This window comes from Macrobrachium rosenbergii, chromosome 1, assembly GCF_040412425.1.
Source record: "Macrobrachium rosenbergii isolate ZJJX-2024 chromosome 1, ASM4041242v1, whole genome shotgun sequence".
NCBI lineage: Eukaryota > Metazoa > Arthropoda > Malacostraca > Decapoda > Palaemonidae > Macrobrachium > Macrobrachium rosenbergii.
In genome coordinates, this window is record NC_089741.1 from 22,596,492 (window position 1) to 22,616,851 (window position 20,360).

The window sequence follows — 20,360 nt, forward strand, 5'->3', positions numbered from 1 at the left end:
TGCCGAATTATCGCTGGATGCTAACGACAAATTGCGCTCAAGTGCAATCAGCGCGATCTTCAAGTGCAAGGCGACACGAAGCTAATTGAATAGTAAACATTCATTCCTAGTATCGGGAATTATCAAGAAAAATTTTTTTTTTTGAATAATTAAATTTTTTTGTGTGCGTGAAATTTTTATATAATTATTTTTCCTGCAGTGCGCAAATAATTTTTTTAAACATAAATAATTTAAGTAAATTATTTTTCTTTTGAATAATATTCTGAATAATATTTCCTTATTGTTGTACGAAGGAAATAATTTTTTTCTCATATTTAGTAATTTTTTTACGAAATAGAAATTTTCGTTCACTTGGTGATAGAGACAATTCTGTTTAAATAATTCTATCATAATAAATTTTTTGTTAAACACTTGGCGCAGCATTTTGCAGTGGAACCCAAACAATTGTATACATAAATACTAATATCAGACTTTTTCAGATTGTGAGAGTCCTATGAAGGAATGAGTTAGGAAAAATTTGAATTTTTTTTATAGAGGATACAGTCAACTCAGCAAACATGCAATTGAAGTAAGTACCTGATTCTCAAATTTTTTTTTTTCAATTTTTCATTCTTGGAATCATTGAATATTTTATGAATTAATATGAATAACACTTTGGACGAAGTTATCTCCCGACTGCAACAGACAAGAAGCGAAGACCAGACTCCATATAACCTAAGACCTGTACCTGAACGACTTTCTAGACCAATTGATCCTAGTAATACTAGACCCAGACGTTCTCGTAGTCAAGGTCCCCACTTAGTTTACCGAGTGCGCCTAACCCTTCAGTTGTAACCACTAACCCAATAACTTCCATTGTACCTAGAAATAACAACATGGCGCAAGCCGCCGTAATCAACCAAGCCACTAGATTTTGTGGAACGGTAGACCCAAGTAATGTAGATAAAAGTAGATTAGAAGAATATGGTGTAAATCGATGGATAGCAGACACAGAAAGCAGAATTTCAGCTGCTGGTATCACAGATGAGAGAAAGAAAATAGATGAAGCACTCTTGTATGTTAGTATGGAACATGGTGATGCACATACAGTTCTTCATTCAGTACTTTTTAGGAATATTACTCTGTTTAACGAATTCAAGAAACAGTGCTTACAGTTTTGGCAACCAGAAGCACAGAAAGATCCATGGTATAACATAGGAACTTTCCATCATCAGAAATATGAGGGTAATCACTTAGTTTTAGCCACTAGAGTAGAAGAAGCTATAGATAGAGTGACGACAGATATGAAAGCTGTAGGAATTGTTGTTGGAAGGAAGGATGAATTTGATGATGATGAAACAGATTTAGCTAGTATATCCAAGGTACTTAGATATATGTCATTAGGACCAATCTACGATGCTTTGGGTAAGGAAGAAAGAGTAGCCTTAAAGAAGTACTGTGATAGGAAGCCAAATGATGGAATTGTACAAACTTTGATGTACATAGAAAGGAAAGTAAAACAGAATTCATCAAGTAGTAGTGCAGATTTTACAGGAACCGTAGCTAGTGGAAACCCAAGAAATAATAGCAATCAGTCCAATAGAAACCAATCAGGGCAAGCTAGGTCTAGGTATCAGGAAATAGAAATTCGTTTGATAGAAATGGTGGGAACAACAATAGGAGATTTAATCAATCAAATAGAAACAATCAAGGTAGGCCGCCAAATAGAGGTAACAATGGGAATACCACTGGAACTAATGGAAATAACAGTGGAAATAACAGGACTCCTGGACAGAGGGGAGCTAGTCAAGGCCAAAATTCAGGGAATAATAGGCCACAGTTCAATAGGCAGAGACAAAGTTGTGGAAATTGTGGTTATAACAACCATACAACCCAGAATTGTAGAAGAAACAAATGGTGTTCGAATTGCAATAAGACAGGACATTTAATCCAAAACTGTTGGTACAACAAACAGGGAAATTCTCAGGGTCTCAAAATAACCAAAGTACTCAGCCTAATAATCAGAATACCTCCCCAGTAACCCAAATCAAGGGGATTCTCAGTGACAATCACAGAGAGTGCAGCAGAAAGGTCCATCCTTACAGAAAGAAATAGTGACAGTGAATAAGGATGTGTCCCCAACAGACATTACTCGAAGTAATGAAATAGTGTTTTCTGTAAAGAATTTTAATACGTGTCAGGAAGAGTTGCCTATCATACAAGTACACTTAGAAGGTGTACTGAGTTCCATATTGTTGGATACAGGCAGTACTGTAAGTATCATAGATAAAGGCACTTTAACAAAACATATAGGTTGTGAGCTTTCCCAAATGAGAGAATCCTATAGGACCATAAAGGGGATCGCTGGAAAGCAAATAAGGGCTATAGGCAATGTCAATTTAGAGATAGAAATTCTAAATAAGAAATACAGGGAAGAGTTTGTGGTGTTGGAAGAGAAATATTTTCCAGCTCAAGCTCTATTTTCCTTCCAGGCTATGAAAAGATGTGGAATTGCACTAGATTGTAGCAATGGAAGAATAACTATCAAGGAAATTGATAGAGGAAATGTTTGCTCTCTTGAAGAAGAGGAACAGTTTCAGATAAACTTGATCACTTTACCTGAGACAGCCTCATCTGAAGAAGTAGACATCCAACAGATAGAAATAGAATTTAATGCTAACCCGGGTAGGACAGTGTGTAGAAATTCAATGATAGAAGAAATAGGAGAAGATAGACAAACTACTTTTAAAAGCCTAGAAGCCACTCAGGAGGAATTCTCAGATAGCAGGTATGAACCTGATAACTCAAGTGCACGACAAGTAGATACCTCCGAAGAACTTAGTTCTTTTTCCCAACCTGACGATCCTGACACGCTAATAGATTGTAGTCACTTAATAATAAGAGAAGATACGGAAGAGAAGTATCTCAATGAGGTGTTGCTGTTAGGCAACCTAAAAATGACAGAGATAGGTTCTGTGATACCACAAGATGAAAGTTCAGATGATACTGATGTCTGTTACACTGCCGATGCACAGAATGCAGAAGAGATCTGCTTAGTTAGTACTGCCGATGATAATCTTGTAAAACTCAAATTAAACAATAGCGTTATACTGCATCCACAAGGTCTGACAAAGGTTTGTCTTAGAATTGTAACAGATAAAAACCTAGGTGATACAGATGTGTTATTAGTTAATGAAGACTTACCAGACTTTGTGAAAATGGACAATTCCTAGTAAGACTTAATGGTGGAAATTGTACGACTTATGTGTATAATTATTCTGACAAGAGACTAGAATTGCATGCCGGCATAGAATTCTGTAAGGGAATTGTGATTACTAACCCTTTACTAACCCTAAGTGAAAAAGCATTTGTCTCTGTAGCTGACACAAGAGTTAAAATTAGAAGGGAAGTAAATAATACAGATTTTCCTCATTGTAGGGACAGGTTAATACAGATATTAGAGAAATATAGGAGTGTTGTAGCAGTAACAGGAGATAAGTTAGGAAGGACAGATGTCCTGCAGCACAAAATAGTCATAGAAGATGGTGCTAGACCTTTTTATATACCTAACTACAAACTTCCAATAAGTCAAAGACCCATTGTAGACGAGATGGTTGAAGAGATGAAGGAAGATGGAGTTGTAATACCTTCTAAGTCACCTTATAATTCACCTTTACTGCTAGTTCCAAAGAAAGACGGTACATGGAGGATGGTAATTGATTACCGGAAATTGAATTCCCACACCATCCCTGATCGAATGCCAATGCCAGTCATTAATGACATGTTAGCTCAATTAGGAGGTGCCAAGGTTTTTCTAGCCTCGATTTACTGAGTGGATATTGGCAAGTTCCTCTCGATGAAGAATCCAAGCATCTCACGGCATTCAGTACTCATAAAGAACATTTGCAATTTGAGGTAATGCCGTTTGGTCTTACTTTTAACTTCAGCTCCTTTAACGTTTGTACGTTTAATGCTGCAAATCTTGGGAGATGTTGAAGACGTATCGGTTTATCTTGATGATGTAATAATTGCTAGTAAGGATGTAGAGAGTCATTTCAAGACAATAGAATTAGTATTAGATAGGCTCAGAAAGGCCGGTTTAAAGGTAAAAATTAAGAAATGTCAGTTTCTGAAGAAATCTCTAGAATATCTAGGACATGTTATCAGTGAACATGGTTTGAAAATGCAAGAAGGAAAGATTAAGGCTATTGTAGACTATCCAGCCCCAAGAAATTTGAAGGCACTAAGAAGATTCCTAGGTATGGTAGGATATTATCGACCTTTCATAAAGGGATTTGCTACCATAGCAAAACCATTAACTGAGTTAACTAGGAAAGATGCTAGCTATGAGTGGAAAGATGAACAGGAAGCAGCGTTCAAAACACTAAAGGATATGTTGATAACAGATCCTATCCTAGTTTATCCAGACTTCGAGAAGGAATTCTACTTAGCCTGTGATGCTTCAAGTACAGGACTAGGTGCCGTCTTGATGCAAAAGGATAAAACAAGGATGAGGACTGTATACTATGCCAGTAGAGTTTTGAATGCAGCTGAAAGAAATTACAGTACAACAGAAAGGGAATGTTTGGCATTAGTCTGGGGATTACAGAAATTTAGACACATTTTGCTAGGACATAAAATTAATGTTCTTACAGATCATAAACCCATTTGTGATCTTTTCAAGAAAAGGGCTTTTACCAACAATATGAAGTTCAATAGATGGTTCGTTAGCGTATTAGAATTTGCCCCAGAATTTAGATACATACCTGGTAGATATAACACATTAGCTGACGCCTTATCTAGATCACAAGAAGAGAACGAGAAACAAATTACCACTCATAATTTCGCCTTCAGTTGTCAAATCACAGACTTAGATTTAGACAAAGTTCGTCAGGAACAACAAAAGGATTCTAGAATAAGGGAAGTAATTGGTAACCTCTTGCAAGGTGAGAAAAATTCAGAGTTTCAATTGATAGATGGGTTATTGTACAAGACTTCAGACGAACCAAATGCTTGTTCACGTTTGTACATTCCTAATACACTAATACAAGACGTTTTAGAACTAACCCATTCATACAAGTTATCAGGACATCCTGGAATTAAGAAAACATGTAGAACAATCACTAGAAACTATTTTTGGCCTCGATGTAGTGAAGATGCTACTCGATTTGTTCAGAATTGTACCCTATGTAATATACATAAGGGGAATGTCAACGTCAAGGCTCCTCTGGAAATGTATCCTTCAGAATTAAATCCTTTTCAAGTAGTCACAATGGATTTCTTAGGTCCATTCCCGAACACCATCAGAGGAAATAAACAGATTTTAGTTTTCATTGACTATTTGACCAGATACGTAGAAATTGTTCCAACTAGAAACAGAGAAGCATCAACGGTGGCAGGCAGAAGCCTTTAAGTCTAGAATTATAACCAGACATTCATGTCCTCAAGTTTTGCTCTCAGACAATGCTGCTGAATTTACTAGTGACATTCTAACGAAACTGTGTGACTTTTATGAAATACAGAAATGTCAAATAACAGCATATAAGCCAAGCTCAAATGGAGCAGTAGAAAGAACAAATCGCAAGATAAAGGATGTTCTGAAAACATTGGTAACCCCAAACACTGAAGACTGGGACTTGACTCTCGAAGACATACAATTTACTCTAAACAACACAGTAAATGAATCAATAGGAGAAACTCCTCATTTCCTATTGTATGGCTACCAAAAGAGAATGCCAAATTCACTTTTGGATGATGCCACACCACCCAGACGTACGTACAACTACGAGGACTATATTGCTTGGAAGACAAGACGTACGTACGAGACCGTTAAAGTCACCAGGGCTAGATTAAAGGAGTTACATAAAAAAATCTAGTAAGTATTACAATAACAGATCCACCATACCCTCGTTAAAGGTAGGACAACAAGTTTATGTACTCAATCATGTTCTTGAAGGACCTAATATTAAAGTATCACCAAAATTTCGAGGTCCATATAGAGTTTTAGAAGTTTTGAAGTTGAATAAATTCAAGTTAATGCATGAAATTACCTTGAAAGAATCCATTGTACATTGGAACCACATTAAAGTAGTTCATTCAGAACCTTGGTCGTCTACCCAGTTAAAAGATTTGTCCAATAAAGATAAGATAGATAATAAAATAGAATCTTCAATGACCCCAAGGTATAATTTGAGAAGAAGGTAATGGCAAGTGCAATGGTAAACAAATGTAGTTGATAAGATTTTTACTGCTTAATAACATTATTTCAGCAAATGGATTGTATGGTGGTTGGCAGTGAGTCAAATTGTGAACTCACTCGTACAACTAAGGAAGGGAGCCATCATCAAGGAGCATGGCAAGGTTAAGATGATACAGGACCTAGCCATTGTTAAGATCCAGACGGACTCCATTATCGATCAGAGAGAGCAGTTAGTCCAGCTGAGCAATCAGATACAGGCAGGATTACAAAGTGTCCAAGATAGAAATTTGTACGACATGCTCTCCAAGTTGCAGAGGGACATCGATAGTGTTATGCCAAGGAAAGTAGTAAAGCGATCACTCATACCCTTTATAGGCGTCGCTTTACACAATCTCTTTGGAGTGGCGACCGATGGTAATGTTGAAAGGCTAAAGGAAAGAGTGGCACAACTTGAAAATTGGGCTTCTGAGCAGGGCACTGTCTATAATAAAGTAATAGGAAATGTCAATCAAAATCAGAAAATGATCACAGTGCTGAAAGAATTTGTGAATAGTGCCCTCCATAATGTTTCATCAGAAATTGCTAGAATCCATCAAACAGAAATGATGGAGCAACTGCTCATAGAAACAAGTAATTTCCTTCTGGAATACAAGGAATTACTCAATGCAATCATGATGGCAGGTAAAAACCTGCTGTCGCCTTTTCTGATAACCCCTAGTGAAATTGAAGCCATTATTCAGAAATGTGTTGTGAACAATCACTTGAAGCCACTAGTAGAAAATATAGTGGACTATTATGGCCTGATAACAGTGAAAGTGGTAGCCAATCAAATCATACTAGTGATCCCTTTCAACAATCCAGACGTCAACTCATTGATGTCAGTCTATCCATTCCCAATGGTAGTAGATAATAAGTCCATTGTACTAGAAGGAACAGTTCGACACTTTGCCTTGCAGCATGATTCTTTCCTAGTGACCGAAATTCCCGAACATAAATTCAGGGAATGTGTCATGCTTAATGATGGTGTATATGTTTGTAACATTGTGAATTTCTATGAACCCTTGAATGCTCTTCATTGCCTAGATGATCTTGTAAACAACAAGAATGGTAAGAACCATTGTAAATATATACCGTTTACAGAAACTTTCAAGGCTCAAATCATTGATGATGAAATTTTTGTGTTCTCAGCAAACAGATTGAATGCTAAGATTGACTGTAAGTCAAACAAAACAGAAGTAGTTTTCATTAACGTACACTCATTTTCATCTGCTTGTGAATTGGTTATTTTACATAATTTGTATTACAAACCTACAGTCTTCACGACATACAGTTTGAATTTCAGTAAAAGTGTACATCAGTTTGCAGTTATTAACGAATTTCAACTTTCAGAACTGGAATTGGAGACATTCACAAAGCTAGAAGAGGTTCATACTTTCTTTCATACATATAAGACCGAGATTTCTCCTATCATGTCATTCATAAATGTCATTCTTTTGGTACTGTTTGCTTTCATTTCTTTTATAATTGTCAGGAAATTAATATTGAATAAGCTTACCATAATCAAAGACATGATGGACAGAATCCTTCCTAGAGAGTGATAGCGTTTACCATTGACTTGCATTGACACTTGAACATTTGATGATTGATTTTTTTACAATTTATGATTGATAACCAGAGAGTAATAGGCATTTGATATATTTACTTTGCCATAATTTTCTGCATTTAGTTTGAGTATTTGATATTAAATTCATATATTGTTTGTTTAGCACTATATGCATTATAATATTTCTTGCATTTATTGTTGTTAATAGAAATTATTGACATTGAAATAATTGACTATAGTCAAGTTTTCTTTGAATGTATATTATAGGCATTCATATAATTTAAATACACCTGCTTACATGACTACTTGAATTCAAATTGACTATATTATTATTGCTAGTTTACCTTCATTGGTTGGCTATAGAATTAATTTTTGTAATGGTTTTGTATATTGTTGAGTTGGTTATCTACTTGCATTGTAGTCAATGCAGGTAGGTGACCGAGTGATGTTATGCAGTGAATAAGTATGAGATTCACTGATCGGGATTATGAAAGAGAGAGAGAGAGAGAGAGAGAGAGAGAGAGAGAGAGAGAGAGATGTTGATAGTTTAAAATGATGAGCCATGAGGACCAAGTAAATTGAAGACTAACCATAACAAACCTCCAAGATGTGGGAAAGGAAGGAGGAGTTAGAGGATAGACTAAAAGTGAAAAGGTCAGCAAAATTGACCTGATTTGTCCTTGCCAAAAGTGGGAGTTAAGATTGAACCATTAAGAGTAAAGTAGACGTCCTCAAGGAGGCGGAGTTTTATTCAACATAGGTCCAGAGTTCATTCTGATCAATTTTTAGCCAGAGTTACTTGAAAACCAAATTGGGTAGGATTGTGTCACTCGCTCTCTCTCTTAACATCAAGAAATTTCTAAGTCCAGTGTGGCTGGCCGTGTGAAATAGTTTAGTGTTAGAATAAAACTTATGAAAAACCGTGCCCGGTGAATACTTACCCCCTCCTGAAAAAGTAGAAAATATTAATAGACAATTTCAACCTAACTTACCGAGTCCCCTGCGTTACTATCAAGTGAAAGTCAACAGACAGAAACAGAGTCATTCATATGTGGTGCAACGCAATACAAATAAAAAAACTGCACCGCATAACAAATAAATTGGTGGCAGTTTCGGAGGATTTCGCCCAGCGCACATTTGAAAAACATTAAAGTTCACGGCCCTAGAGAAATTTACAGAGAGTGAGCAGTGACGGCGCTAAAACTAACTCTCAATTTAACAGCGCAAATAATCTCAAGACGGTCTTCAGCACTAGAAACACCAATACAACATCAACACTGTAGCAGAAGGGAAACGAAGCAGAACGAAATATTCCAAGAAGCAGTGAATCTTTTTGCGTCGATCGGAATGAAAAATTGACAGCGGTAAATCTCTGCCTAGTTTGAAACTTCCGAACATTCGCATAAGATCAACCAGAAATTCAGTTTAATAATTATATATGACCATAATAAGAACAATAGTAATAATCACGGCATAGAACAGCGGTGATTTTTATAAAAAAACGAAATTTACGAAAGAAAGAATCAGCAACTCGCCCTATACTACGCCGATCGCAGAAGCGGAGAAGACGAAAACAAACTGTGTTGGCGGACGTATGAAAGTCGCTAATATCTACGTCAGTTCAGTGAACTTTTCTATCGTGTACGGACTTAAATACACGAAATTCCAAAAATTTTTGGTCGCTAAAAGGGAGACTTAGCGAAAAGTAGCGGTAGCAGAGCAGTGACGACGACGGCGACGAATGAGAGCGGAAGACGGCGACGAAAGAAAGAAGTGAAGAATTCGGAACGGCGATAAAGTTTAGAAGTCAACGCGTTGATAACCGCCTCTCGAAAAGGAAGTAACGTCTTCAATCAACAATTTGGAAGGGATTCCAAAATTTTTCTTCGCCAAATTCAGCAAGTACGGACTGGAAGTCGGCCGAGCTGTGCCGAATTATCGCTGGATGCTAACGACAAATTGCGCTCAAGTGCAATCAGCGCGATCTTCAAGTGCAAGGCGACACGAAGCTAATTGAATAGTAAACATTCATTCCTAGTATCGGGGAATTATCAAGAGAATTTTTTTTCTGTGAATAATTAAATTTTTTTTTGTGTGCGTGAAATTTTATATAATTATTTTTCCCTGCAGTGCGCAAATAATTTTTTTTAAACATAAATGATTTAAGTAAATTATTTTTCTTTTGAATAATATTCTGAATAATATTTCCTTATTGTTGTACGAAGGAAATAATTTTTTTTTCATATTTAGTAATTTTTTTTTTTAAAAAATAGAAATTTTCGTTCACTTGGTGATAGAGACAATTCTGTTTAAATAATTCTATCATAATAAATTTTTTGTTAAACACTTGGCGCAGCATTTTGCAGTGGAACCCAAACAATTGTATACATAAATACTAATATCAGACTTTTTCAGATTGTGAGAGAGTCCTATGAAGGAATGAGTTAGGAAAAATTTGAATTTTTTTGTATAGAGGATACAGTCAACTCAGCAAACATGCAATTGAAGTAAGTACCTGATTCTCAAATTTATTTTTTTTTTTTTTTTCATTCTTGGAATCATTGAATATTTTATGAATTAATATGAATAACACTTTGGACGAAGTTATCTCCCGACTGCAACAGACAAGAAGCGAAGACCAGACTCCATATAACCTAAGACCTGTACCTGAACGACTTTCTAGACCAATTGATCCTAGTAATACTAGACCCAGACGTTCTCGTAGTCAAGGTCCCCACTTAGTTTACCGAGTGCGCCTAACCCTTCAGTTGTAACCACTAACCCAATAACTTCCATTGTACCTAGAAATAACAACATGGCGCAAGCCGCCGTAATAACCCAAGCCACTAGATTTTGTGGAACGGTAGACCCAAGTAATGTAGATAAAAGTAGATTAGAAGAATATGGTGTAAATCGATGGATAGCAGACACAGAAAGCAGAATTTCAGCTGCTGGTATCACAGATGAGAGAAAGAAAATAGATGAAGCACTCTTGTATGTTAGTATGGAACATGGTGATGCACATACAGTTCTTCATTCAGTACTTTTTAGGAATATTACTCTGTTTAACGAATTCAAGAAACAGTGCTTACAATTTTGGCAACCAGAAGCACAGAAAGATCCATGGTATAACATAGGAACTTTCCATCATCAGAAATATGAGGGTAATCACTTAGTTTTAGCCACTAGAGTAGAAGAAGCTATAGATAGAGTGACGACAGATATGAAAGCTGTAGGAATTGTTGTTGGAAGGAAGGATGAATTTGATGATGATGAAACAGATTTAGCTAGTATATCCAAGGTACTTAGATATATGTCATTAGGACCAATCTACGATGCTTTGGGTAAGGAAGAAAGAGTAGCCTTAAAGAAGTACTGTGATAGGAAGCCAAATGATGGAATTGTACAAACTTTGATGTACATAGAAAGGAAAGTAAAACAGAATTCATCAAGTAGTAGTGCAGATTTTACGGGAACCGTAGCTAGTGGAAACCCAAGAAATAATAGCAATCAGTCCAATAGAAACCAATCAGGGCAAGCTAGGTCTAGGTATCAGGAAATAGAAATTCGTTTGATAGAAATGGTGGGAACAACAATAGGAGATTTAATCAATCAAATAGAAACAATCAAGGTAGGCCGCCAAATAGAGGTAACAATGGGAATACCACTGGAACTAATGGAAATAACAGTGGAAATAACAGGACTCCTGGACAGAGGGGAGCTAGTCAAGGCCAAAATTCAGGGAATAATAGGCCACAGTTCAATAGGCAGAGACAAAGTTGTGGAAATTGTGGTTATAACAACCATACAACACAGAATTGTAGAAGAAACAAATGGTGTTCAAATTGCAATAAGACAGGACATTTGATCCAAAACTGTTGGTACAACAAACAGGGAAATTCTCAGGGTCTCAAAATAACCAAAGTACTCAGCCTAATAATCAAAATACCTCCCCCAGTAACCCAAATCAAGGGGATTCTCAGTGACAATCACAGAGAGTGCAGCAGAAAGGTCCATCCTTACAGAAAGAAATAGTGACAGTGAATAAGGATGTGTCCCCAACAGACATTACTCGAAGTAATGAAATAGTGTTTTCTGTAAAGAATTTTAATACGTGTCAGGAAGAGTTGCCTATCATACAAGTACACTTAGAAGGTGTACTGAGTTCCATATTGTTGGATACAGGCAGTACTGTAAGTATCATAGATAAAGGCACTTTAACAAAACATATAGGTTGTGAGCTTTCCCAAATGAGAGAATCCTATAGGACCATAAAGGGGATCGCTGGAAAGCAAATAAGGGCTATAGGCAATGTCAATTTAGAGATAGAAATTCTAAATAAGAAATACAGGGAAGAGTTTGTGGTGTTGGAAGAGAAATATTTTCCAGCTCAAGCTCTATTTTCCTTCCAGGCTATGAAAAGATGTGGAATTACACTAGATTGTAGCAATGGAAGAATAACTATCAAGGAAATTGATAGAGGAAATGTTTGCTCTCTTGAAGAAGAGGAACAGTTTCAGATAAACTTGATCACTTTACCTGAGACAGCCTCATCTGAAGAAGTAGACATCCAACAGATAGAAATAGAATTTAATGCTAACCCGGGTAGGACAGTGTGTAGAAATTCAATGATAGAAGAAATAGGAGAAGATAGACAAACTACTTTTAAAAGCCTAGAAGCCACTCAGGAGGAATTCTCAGATAGCAGGTATGAACCTGATAACTCAAGTGCACGACAAGTAGATACCTCCGAAGAACTTAGTTCTTTTTCCCAACCTGACGATCCTGACACGCTAATAGATTGTAGTCACTTAATAATAAGAGAAGATACGGAAGAGAAGTATCTCAATGAGGTGTTGCTGTTAGGCAACCTAAAAATGACAGAGATAGGTTCTGTGATACCACAAGATGAAAATTCAGATGATACTGATGTCTGTTACACTGCCGATGCACAGAATGCAGAAGAGATCTGCTTAGTTAGTACTGCCGATGATAATCTTGTAAAACTCAAATTAAACAATAGCGTTATACTGCATCCACAAGGTCTGACAAAGGTTTGTCTTAGAATTGTAACAGATAAAAACCTAGGTGATACAGATGTGTTATTAGTTAATGAAGACTTACCAGACTTTGTGAAAATGGACAATTCCCTAGTAAGACTTAATGGTGGAAATTGTACGACTTATGTGTATAATTATTCTGACAAGAGACTAGAATTGCATGCCGGCATAGAATTCTGTAAGGGAATTGTGATTACTAACCCTTTACTAACCCTAAGTGAAAAAGCATTTGTCTCTGTAGCTGACACAAGAGTTAAATTAGAAGGGAAGTAAATAATACAGATTTTCCTCATTGTAGGGACAGGTTAATACAGATATTAGAGAAATATAGGAGTGTTGTAGCAGTAACAGGAGATAAGTTAGGAAGGACAGATGTCCTGCAGCACAAAATAGTCATAGAAGATGGTGCTAGACCTTTTATATACCTAACTACAAACTTCCAATAAGTCAAAGACCCATTGTAGACGAGATGGTTGAAGAGATGAAGGAAGATGGAGTTGTAATACCTTCTAAGTCACCTTACCTATAATTCACCTTTACTGCTAGTTCCAAAGAAAGACGGTACATGGAGGATGGTAATTGATTACCGTAAATTGAATTCCCACACCATCCCTGATCGAATGCCAATGCCAGTCATTAATGACATGTTAGCTCAATTAGGAGGTGCCAAGGTTTTTTCTAGCCTCGATTTACTGAGTGGATATTGGCAAGTTCCTCTCGATGAAGAATCCAAGCATCTCACGGCATTCAGTACTCACAAAGAACATTTGCAATTTGAGGTAATGCCGTTTGGTCTTACTTCAGCTCCTTTAACGTTTGTACGTTTAATGCTGCAAATCTTGGGAGATGTTGAAGACGTATCGGTTTATCTTGATGATGTAATAATTGCTAGTAAGGATGTAGAGAGTCATTTCAAGACAATAGAATTAGTATTAGATAGGCTCAGAAAGGCCGGTTTAAAGGTAAAAATTAAGAAATGTCAGTTTCTGAAGAAATCTCTAGAATATCTAGGACATGTTATCAGTGAACATGGTTTGAAAATGCAAGAAGGAAAGATTAAGGCTATTGTAGACTATCCAGCCCCAAGAAATTTGAAGGCACTAAGAAGATTCCTAGGTATGGTAGGGTATTATCGACCTTTCATAAAGGGATTTGCTACCATAGCAAAACCATTAACTGAGTTAACTAGGAAAGATGCTAGCTATGAGTGGAAAGATGAACAGGAAGCAGCGTTCAAAACACTAAAGGATATGTTGATAACAGATCCTATCCTAGTTTATCCAGACTTCGAGAAGGAATTCTACTTAGCCTGTGATGCTTCAAGTACAGGACTAGGTGCCGTCTTGATGCAAAAAGATAAAACAAGGATGAGGACTGTATACTATGCCAGTAGAGTTTTGAATGCAGCTGAAAGAAATTACAGTACAACAGAAAGGGAATGTTTGGCATTAGTCTGGGGATTACAGAAATTTAGACACATTTTGCTAGGACATAAAATTAATGTTCTTACAGATCATAAACCCACCCATTTGTGATCTTTTCAAGAAAAGGGCTTTTACCAATAATATGAAGTTCAATAGATGGTTCGTTAGCGTATTAGAATTTGCCCCAGAATTTAGATACATACCTGGTAGATATAACACATTAGCTGACGCCTTATCTAGATCACAAGAAGAGAACGAGAAACAAATTACCACTCATAATTTTGCCTTCAGTTGTCAAATCACAGACTTAGATTTAGACAAAGTTCGTCAGGAACAACAAAAAAAGGATTCTAGAATAAGGGAAGTAATTGGTAACCTCTTGCAAGGTGAGAAAAATTCAGAGTTTCAATTGATAGATGGGTTATTGTACAAGACTTCAGACGAACCAAATGCTTGTTCACGTTTGTACATTCCTAATACACTAATACAAGACGTTTTAGAACTAACCCATTCATACAAGTTATCAGGACATCCTGGAATTAAGAAAACATGTAGAACAATCACTAGAAACTATTTTTGGCCTCGATGTAGTGAAGATGCTACTCGATTTGTTCAGAATTGTACCCTATGTAATATACATAAGGGGGAATGTCAACGTCAAGGCTCCTCTGGAAATGTATCCTTCAGAATTAAATCCTTTTCAAGTAGTCACAATGGATTTCTTAGGTCCATTCCCGAACACCATCAGAGGAAATAAACAGATTTTAGTTTTCATTGACTATTTGACCAGATACGTAGAAATTGTTCCAACTAGAAACAGAGAAGCATCAACGGTGGCAGAAGCCTTTAAGTCTAGAATTATAACCAGACATTCATGTCCTCAAGTTTTGCTCTCAGACAATGCTGCTGAATTTACTAGTGACATTCTAACGAAATTTGTGTGACTTTTATGAAATACAGAAATGTCAAATAACAGCATATAAGCCAAGCTCAAATGGAGCAGTAGAAAGAACAAATCGCAAGATAAAGGATGTTCTGAAAACATTGGTAACCCCTAGCACTGAAGACTGGGACTTGACTCTCGAAGACATACAATTTACTCTAAACAACACAGTAAATGAATCAATAGGAGAAACTCCTCATTTCCTATTGTATGGCTACCAAAAGAGAATGCCAAATTCACTTTTGGATGATGCCGCACCACCCAGACGTACGTACAACTACGAGGACTATATTGCTTGGAAGACAAGACGTACGTACGAGACCGTTAAAGTCACCAGGGCTAGATTAAAGGAGTTACATAAAAAATCTAGTAAGTATTACAATAACAGATCCACCATACCCTCGTTAAAGGTAGGACAACAAGTTTATGTACTCAATCATGTTCTTGAAGGACCTAATATTAAAGTATCACCAAAATTTCGAGGTCCATATAGAGTTTTAGAAGTTTTGAAGTTGAATAAATTCAAGTTAATGCATGAAATTACCTTGAAAGAATCCATTGTACATTGGAACCACATTAAAGTAGTTCATTCAGAACCTTGGTCGTCTACCCAGTTAAAAGATTTGTCCAATAAAGATAAGATAGATAATAAAATAGAATCTTCAATGACCCCAAGGTATAATTTGAGAAGAAGGTAATGGCAAGTGCAATGGTAAACAAATGTAGTTGATAAGATTTTTACTGCTTAATAACATTATTTCAGCAAATGGATTGTATGGTGGTTGGCAGTGAGTCAAATTGTGAACTCACTCGTACAACTAAGGAAGGGAGCCATCATCAAGGAGCATGGCAAGGTTAAGATGATACAGGACCTAGCCATTGTTAAGATCCAGACGGACTCCATTATCGATCAGAGAGAGCAGTTAGTCCAGCTGAGCAATCAGATACAGGCAGGATTACAAAGTGTCCAAGATAGAAATTTGTACGACATGCTCTCCAAGTTGCAGAGGGACATCGATAGTGTTATGCCAAGGAAAGTAGTAAAGCGATCACTCATACCCTTTATAGGCGTCGCTTTACACAATCTCTTTGGAGTGGCGACCGATGGTAATGTTGAAAGGCTAAAGGAAAGAGTGGCACAACTTGAAAATTGGGCTTCTGAGCAGGGCACTGTCTATAATAAAGTAATAGGAAATGTCAATCAAAATCAGAAAATGATCACAGTGCTGAAAGAATTTGTGAATAGTGCCCTCCATAATGTTTCATCAGAAATTGCTAGAATCCATCAAACAGAAATGATGGAGCAACTGCTCATAGAAACAAGTAATTTCCTTCTGGAATACAAGGAATTACTCAATGCAATCATGATGGCAGGTAAAACCTGCTGTCGCCTTTTCTGATAACCCCTAGTGAAATTGAAGCCATTATTCAGAAATGTGTTGTGAACAATCACTTGAAGCCACTAGTAGAAAATATAGTGGACTATTATGGCCTGATAACAGTGAAAGTGGTAGCCAATCAAATCATACTAGTGATCCCTTTCAACAATCCAGACGTCAACTCATTGATGTCAGTCTATCCATTCCCAATGGTAGTAGATAATAAGTCCATTGTACTAGAAGGAACAGTTCGACACTTTGCCTTGCAGCATGATTCTTTCCTAGTGACTGAAATTCCCGAACATAAATTCAGGGAATGTGTCATGCTTAATGATGGTGTATATGTTTGTAACATTGTGAATTTCTATGAACCCTTGAATGCTCTTCATTGCCTAGATGATCTTGTAAACAACAAGAATGGTAAGAACCATTGTAAATATATACCGTTTACAGAAACTTTCAAGGCTCAAATCATTGATGATGAAATTTTTGTGTTCTCAGCAAACAGATTGAATGCTAAGATTGACTGTAAGTCAAACAAAACAGAAGTAGTTTTCATTAACGTACACTCATTTTCATCTGCTTGTGAATTGGTTATTTTACATAATTTGTATTACAAACCTACAGTCTTCACGACATACAGTTTGAATTTCAGTAAAAGTGTACATCAGTTTGCAGTTATTAACGAATTTCAACTTTCAGAACTGGAATTGGAGACATTCACAAAGCTAGAAGAGGTTCATACTTTCTTTCATACATATAAGACCGAGATTTTCTCCTATCATGTCATTCATAAATGTCATTCTTTTGGTACTGTTTGCTTTTATTTCTTTTATAATTGTCAGGAAATTGATATTGAATAAGCTTACCATAATCAAAGACATGATGGACAGAATCCTTCCTAGAGAGTGATAGCGTTTACCATTGACTTGCACTTGAACATTTGATGATTGATTTTTTTTTTTTTTACAATTTATGATTGATAACCAGAGAGTAATAGGCATTTGATATATTTACTTTGCCATAATTTTTTTGCATTTAGTTTGAGTATTTAATATATAATTCATGCTTATATTGTTTGTGTTAGCACTATGATGCATTATAATATTTCTTGCATTTATTGCTTGTTAATAGAAATTATTGACATTGAAGTAATTGAAATGCCACTATTGATTTTTCTTAGTTTGACTATTTTATTCAAATTCATGCATTATATTATTATTTGAAAATTGAAGTTATAATATTTCTTGCATTGGTTGGTTAGAAAATTTTTGACATTGTGGTTTTGTATAGTGTTGAGTTGGTTATCTACTTGCATTGTAGTCAATGCAGGTAGGTGACCGAGTGATGTTATGCAGTGAATAAGTATGAGATTCACTGATCGGGATTATGAAAGAGAGAGAGAGAGAGAGAGAGAGAGAGAGAGATGTTGATAGTTTAAAATGATGAGCCATGAGACCAAGTAAATTGAAGACTAACCATAACAAACCTCCAAGATGTGGGAAAGGAAGGAGGAGTTAGAGATAGACTAAGAAGTGAAAAGGTCAGCAAAATTGACCTGATTTGTCCTTGCCAAAAGTGGGAGTTAAGATTGAACCATTAAGAGTAAAGTAGACGTCCTCAAGGAGGCGGAGTTTTATTCAACATAGGTCCAGAGTTCATTCTGATCAATTTTTAGCCAGAGTTACTTGAAAACCAAATTGGGTAGGATTGTGTCACTCTCGCTCCTCTCTTAACATCAAGAAATTTCTAAGTCCAGTGTGGCTGGCCGTGTGAAATAGTTTAGTGTTAAATAAAACTTATGAAAAACCGTGCCCGGTGAATTCTTACCCCCTCCTGAAAAGAAAAAAAAGTATTAATAGACAATTTCAACCTAACTTACCGAGTCCCCTACGTTACTATCAAGTGAAAGTCAACAGACAGAAACAGAGTCATTCATATGTGGTGCAACGCAATACAAAAAAAAACTGCACCGCATAACAAAAAAAATGGTGGCAGTTTCGGAGGATTTCGCCCAGCGCACATTTGAAAAACATTAAAGTTCACGGCCCTAGAGAAATTTACAGAGAGTGAGCAGTGACGGCGCTAAAACTAACTCTCAATTTAACAGCGCAAATAATCTCAAGACGGTCTTCAGCACTAGAAACACCAATACAACATCAACACTGTAGCAGAAGGGAAACGAAGCAGAACGAAATATTCCAAGAAGCAGTGAATCTTTGCGTCGATCGGAATGAAAAAAAATTGACAGCGGTAAATCTCTGCCTAGTTTGAAACTTCCGAACATTCGCATAAGATCAACCAGAAATTCAGTTTAATAATTATATATGACCATAATAAGAACAATAGTAATAATCACGGCATAGAACAGCGGTGATTTTTATAAGAAAACGAAATTTACGAAAGAAAATCAGCAAACTCGCCCTATACTACGCCGATCGCAGAAGCGGAGAAGACGAAAACAAACAGTGTTGGCGGACGTATGAAAGTCGCTAATATCTACGTCAGTTCAGTGAACTTTTCTATCGTCTACGGACTTAAATACACGAAATTCCAAAAATTTTTGGTCGCTAAAAGGAGACTTAGCGAAAAGTAGCGGTAGCAGAGCAGTGACGACGACGGCGACGAATGAATGAGAACGAAGAAATAAAAATAAATAAGAAGAGAGTGAAGAATTCGGAACGGCGATAAAGTTTAGAAGTCAACGCGTTGATAACCGCCTCTCGAAAAGGAAGTAACGTCTTCAATCAACAATTTGGAAGGGATTCCAAATTTTTTCTTCGCCAAATTCAGCAAGTACGGACTGGAAGTCGGCCGAGCTGTGCCGAATTATCGCTGGATGCTGGAACTAACAAAATTGCGCTCAAGTGCAATCAGCGCGATCTTCAAGTGCAAGGCGACACGAAGCTAATTGAATAGTAAACATTCATTCCTAGTATCGGGGAATTATCAAGAGAATTTTTTTCTGTGAATAATTAAAAAAATTTTTTTTGTGAGTGAAATTTTTATATAATTATTTTTTTTCCTGCAGTGCGCAAATAATTTTTTTTTTACATAAATAATTTAAGTAAATTATTTTTCTTTTGAATAATATTCTGAATAATATTTCCACATTGTTGTACGCAGGAAATAATTTTTTTTTCATATTTAGTAATTTTTTTTTTTTAAAAATAGAAATTTTCGTTCACTTGGTGATAGAGACAATTCTGTTTAAATAATTCTATCATAATAAATTTTTTGTTAAACACTTGGCGCAGCATTTTGCAGTGGAACCCAAACAATTGTATACATAAATACTAATATCAGACTTTTTCAGATTGTGAGAGTCCTATGAAGGAATGAGTTAGGAAAAATTTGAATTTTTTTGTATAGAGGATACAGTCAACTCAGCAAACATGCAATTGAAGTAAGTACCTGATTCTCAAATTTATTTTTTTTTTTTTTTTTCATTCTTGGAATCATTGAATATTTTATGAATTAATATGAATAACACTTTGGACGAAGTTATCTCCCGACTGCAACAGACAAGAAGCGAAGACCAGACTCCATATAACCTAAGACCTGTACCTGAACGACTTTCTAGACCAATTGATCCTAGTAATACTAGACCCAGACGTTCTCGTAGTCAAGGTCCCCACTTAGTTTACCGAGTGCGCCTAACCCTTCAGTTGTAACCACTAACCCAATAACTTCCATTGTACCTAGAAAATCCCAACAACATGGCGCAAGCCGCCGTAATAACCCAAGCCACTAGATTTTGTGGAACGGTAGAC

At 36.4% G+C, this 20,360-nt stretch overlaps 1 protein-coding gene across 2 annotated transcripts; it reads left to right on the forward strand.

Annotated features, from left to right (window-relative positions):
• Positions 1-853: 853 nt before the first annotated feature.
• Positions 854-13,252, forward strand: LOC136841440 (uncharacterized). Of its 2 annotated transcripts, none has more exons than XM_067108476.1 (2): positions 854-1,967; positions 11,688-13,252. In XM_067108476.1, the coding sequence occupies exon 1, from the start codon at positions 876-878 to the stop codon at positions 1,926-1,928; it is 1,053 nt and encodes a 350-aa protein (XP_066964577.1). In that variant the 5' UTR covers positions 854-875; the 3' UTR covers positions 1,929-1,967; positions 11,688-13,252. The 2 variants fall into 2 exon arrangements, with proteins under 2 accessions (XP_066964577.1, XP_066964509.1); XM_067108408.1 differs by having other exon boundaries at positions 881-1,967.
• The last annotated feature ends 7,108 nt before the right edge of the window (positions 13,253-20,360 follow it).